General features: G+C 32.8%; 1 protein-coding gene across 1 annotated transcript; it reads right to left on the bottom strand.

Moving 5' to 3' along the window:
• Positions 1–487: 487 nt before the first annotated feature.
• LOC109003488 (beta-amyrin 11-oxidase-like) lies at positions 488–4,235 on the bottom strand. Its single transcript, XM_035688856.1, has 8 exons — positions 3,959–4,235; positions 3,168–3,648; positions 2,813–3,076; positions 2,496–2,585; positions 1,600–1,675; positions 1,386–1,492; positions 1,150–1,274; positions 488–882 (listed from the first exon to the last, which is right to left on the bottom strand). The coding sequence occupies exons 1-8, from the start codon at positions 4,189–4,191 to the stop codon at positions 789–791; spliced, it is 1,470 nt and encodes a 489-aa protein (XP_035544749.1). The 5' UTR covers positions 4,192–4,235; the 3' UTR covers positions 488–788.

Genomic DNA, 4,235 nt, shown 5'->3' with positions numbered 1-4,235 from the left:
AAACACTTTTAATCTTAAGCTAAAAAGTACGTTTGAGGAAAAATATTATTTTGATGGCGCTTTTCCTCAAAAGTGTTTTTCCGAATAATGTAGAATGTAATTCAAATTTTAAAATGACAATCAATAGACAAAAATACATATACAACTTTCAGATAATTACAACTTTTAAACTTTTAGGGATATGATCATAATATTTAAAAATTCAAGTAATAGCCATTTCTACCTCATAAAGCACTTTTTAAATTTGTTTCCAAACAAATGTAATATGATTGAAAGTGCTTTAAACATATCGTTACTAAATAGTAAATAATTTTTTAATGATATAATTTATTACTTAAGTTGTAAGCTATAAGCCATGAAGTTATAAGTTATCTTTTTCACCGCAATCTCAAACATGCACTAAGTTTGATTCCATTGTATTGCATTAACATGTGTATAAATAAAAACTTAAATTAAACCTGCAATAGGGAATTTAAAGAAATAACCATTTGATGACAAAGGAGGCAAAAAAAAAAAATTAAAGGAGATGTTACAGCTGTAATTAATAGTAATTAGGAGCTGTTTTATCCTTAATCCTCATGACAGACCATTCAAACAGTACTGGAGCACTGTTCGATATATCAGAGGTTGATAATATAAACAACTTAACAATTTATTCTTGCATAATTATTAATACATATATATAACAACAGTAGTGCAAGAAACTTATATATAACTGAAGCTAGCAAGCTGCATATGATCATCCATTCGATCATGATGCTAGCTAGCAAGCTGCAGATGTATTAATTTTATGTTGTCTTTGTGAATCGAACGAGGCCGTTGTCCAAAGGCAAGGGAGCTTGCTCGTAATATAATGGGGATTCTGGATTAATTCGCTCCATCCTGCACTCGTATTATTAAACCATTAGCAAGAATTTAAAAAACGCTTATTTGTTGTAAGATATATATTTACGATGAAAATGACTATTTGCGATAAGAGTGATCAGTCATTCTTCTCGTAAATAGTCATTTTAATTACAAAAATGATATGATACTGAATAAACCTTTAAATTCTTATGGTATCTTTGATGATCTATTGGATCAGAATGTAAAGAAATTAATGCTAGCTTTCCCAAAAAGTTGGTCATGGATGAAGGCCAGGAAACTCACTTGTAATTTAGCAGAAAATAATGAAGGAAAATGGTCATGACAAGCTTGGCCAGTTCATTTCCAGGACAAAGTCTGGTTCCTGCTCCGAAGGGCATGAAAGCCCCTGGTTGTTTGACACTCATATTCTATTTCAAGAGAAATGACATTAGCGTACTCAATTATATAGTTAAAAAAGAACAAAAACAGTATTTATAAACTTAATTGCAATTAAATTAATGTTTCAAACGACAGCTTACTTCCCATCTTGAGGGATCAAAGTTTTTTGGGTTTTCATATATTGTCGGATCCATATGAATAGCTCCATTCCAGGCCAAAACATTCCATCCTTTTGGTATGGTGTATCCTGGAAATCAAATAATCACTTCCTTCAATTCTCATGAGCCAATAATAAATATATATATATATATATAATTAATTAAGAAAGGAAACTCAAGAAATATTTAAGATTACCATTGATGCTAACATCGATTTTCGCCTTTCGGAATAGTGCTAAGGTATTTGTCATGCGCAACATTTCATCAACTACCTGTACGACAAAACGTACGTAGGGAGTATAGTACTATATATATATATATATATAGGAAAATAATTGGTCCAAAAAGAAATTTACAAAAAACTAGTACTTGATCACATAATAATGTTGCTATGCATTGAATTATAAAACTTTCTTTATTATAAACCAAATCTGATGAACCACATCATGCTATGTTATTTTGTGAGGTAGTTTTTTTGTGATTTTATTTTTTTGTGGACATATCAATTCATATATATATATATATATGTATGCAGCTTATAAATTAATACATAAGGAATGTCCAATCATCTCTTGTTGAACTAGTTTTATGAGATGAGTTAGGCTCATGAATTTTTTCATGATATCAGAGCCTATCACAGGACGAATGAAGGGCCATGCACACTACTTATCTCATGACAAGGACAAAAAAAAAATACTAGCATACACGTAAGAGAGGATGTTGGGGAATAATCTCACATTACCTATTGTCAAGATCTTCAGCATGTTTATAAAGAATGAACAATCACCTTCTATTAAAATGGTTTTATGAGATCATAAATTAGGCCATGAATTTCTTCATTAGTTTCATTCTCCTCTTATATATAGTTGTTAAGAATCTGGTAGGTTGTGTCTTATATTAATATATATATATATATATATATATATATTTTTATATAATTTTCTTTCTGAACCATGCATGCATAGATTCGTTCAAAGTTGTAGCTAGTTTCTTAATTTTGCGAACTATATACGATGTTTGTAGGCATAGAAAATATATATGAATTAGTTCAGGTTAAAAATAATGAGCAGAAAATCATTGATCCATATATACCTTAGCAAGATAGTGCATTTGTTTAATCTCCGCAAGGATCAATCCTTTCTGGGTAGATGGTCTTCTACTTACGATCTCCTCTTGCTCCTCCTATCAATGGGTCACATATATATATATATATATATATATATATATATCTATATTTATCAGAATCGTGAATATAAATGATTAGACATATGATCGATCGGCGTGATCAAGACTTCATCACGAGGAATTTTCTTTTATTATTTTTGTATTTTTTTATAAGGGAAGACTAGTTGATCATGATTAATAATTAGAGTACTGCATGCATATTGAACATGACTAGCTATATATACCGTGGCTTTTTTGAAGACTTGAGGATTTCCTGCAAGGTGCATAAGTCCCCATAAGGAACCCATTGAGAGGCCATCAAAACCAGCTGATAAGGAAGTGAGTATCAGATCTGCAATGTGCTCATCATCCAGATGTTTTCCGTCCTCATCTTCAACATCGATAAGCAAATCAATCATATATTTCTTTCCCTCGGGTTCATTACTTTTAGCCATCGCCTTCTTTTCTTCCAGGACAGATCGAATGATCTTTAGCAACTTATTGCGTGCCTGATGCATCATTGATCGATGACATGTTAATTACTAATGTTCGGCAATTCTCATCATTTTTAAATATATATAATTAACGAAGAAACTTTACCTTGAGTGCTTTATGGAATGTGAAACCGGGGATATTTATGGCCGGAGCCATAAGTCCGCGACGATAATCAGTAAATAGAGTGTCGGTTGCCCGAAATGTTGATTCCTTGATATAGCCAAGGAAAACGAAGGTTGTGATCTTGAAAGTAGCTTTCTTCAACTCTTCGACGAGCTCGATTGGCTTTTTCATGCTCGCCCACTCATCCAAAAACTGAATCACGTTCTTCTCTATGTGTTTAATATACATTGCAATTGCTTCCTGCCCATTCAATGGAGACGTTATCAGTTTACGCAGACGTCTGTGTTCTGCCACCATTACATTGTGTAGAGATTTTTCTCCTGTTAAAAGAAAGACTGATTTCGGATAGCCTAGCCCGAAAGTCTCTTCATTTGTTAGTACACGCCGGTTTAACTCCGGCCGACATAAGATGATGCTTGGGCGCCCAAAGATGTGGGTCTTGTAGATTCCTGTCTTCCCATATCTGTCATGTCTCCAACAAATTAAAACATGTATACGTACGTACAGTACACGTACTTCATGTTAAGTATAATGCATGATTTCAATTACAACGTACGTACATCACTACAAGAAAAATGACTTTTATTTATTGCATCTAAAAAACTATTCAATCAATTTTATTTATAAATGATCATTTTACTGAAATTAATTAATCGTAAATAAACAATTTTCTTGTAATTCACAGATTATTAAGTTATGAGATCTTTCTTTGCATGCATGGAGTTGCAGTGATCTTTAAGATCAGAGACATGAAAGAAAGATAGATCGATCACCTGGAGATGAGGTGGTGAATGTAATGATTGGGGTCTCCAGTTCTTAGACATTTGAATAGAGACAGCATATTTCCAAGGAAAGGCCATCCCATGTCACCAGGAGGAAGAGGGAACTCAGTTTTTCCCAATCTGCCAACATAATACCACTCATTCACCTTCTTCAGAAACCAAAATACAAAAGCGTAGCCACCCAGTAAGACTGCAACAATCTGCCACAAAAAGTTCAACTCCATTTTTTTTTTTTGGACTTTCCGATCCCACTCAGCTCGTATACGTC

The sequence above is a fragment of the Juglans regia genome, chromosome 3 (genome assembly GCF_001411555.2).
Source record: "Juglans regia cultivar Chandler chromosome 3, Walnut 2.0, whole genome shotgun sequence".
NCBI lineage: Eukaryota > Viridiplantae > Streptophyta > Magnoliopsida > Fagales > Juglandaceae > Juglans > Juglans regia.
Note: the sequence above shows the minus strand (reverse complement) of the source record. Positions and strands in the feature narration are given on the sequence as shown.

Bases quoted from the DNA above. Each gene is read 5' to 3' on its own strand.
- LOC109003488 (XM_035688856.1), bottom strand. From the start codon at position 4,191: ATGGAGTTGAACTTTTTGTGGCAGATTGTTGCAGTCTTACTGGGTGGC. The intron at 3,649-3,958 runs GTGATCGATCTA...GAGACATGACAG, and splicing joins ATTCACCACCTCATCTCCAG to ATATGGGAAGACAGGAATCT. The intron at 2,586-2,812 runs GTATATATAGCT...ACCCATTGATAG, and splicing joins AAGTCTTCAAAAAAGCCACG to GAGGAGCAAGAGGAGATCGT.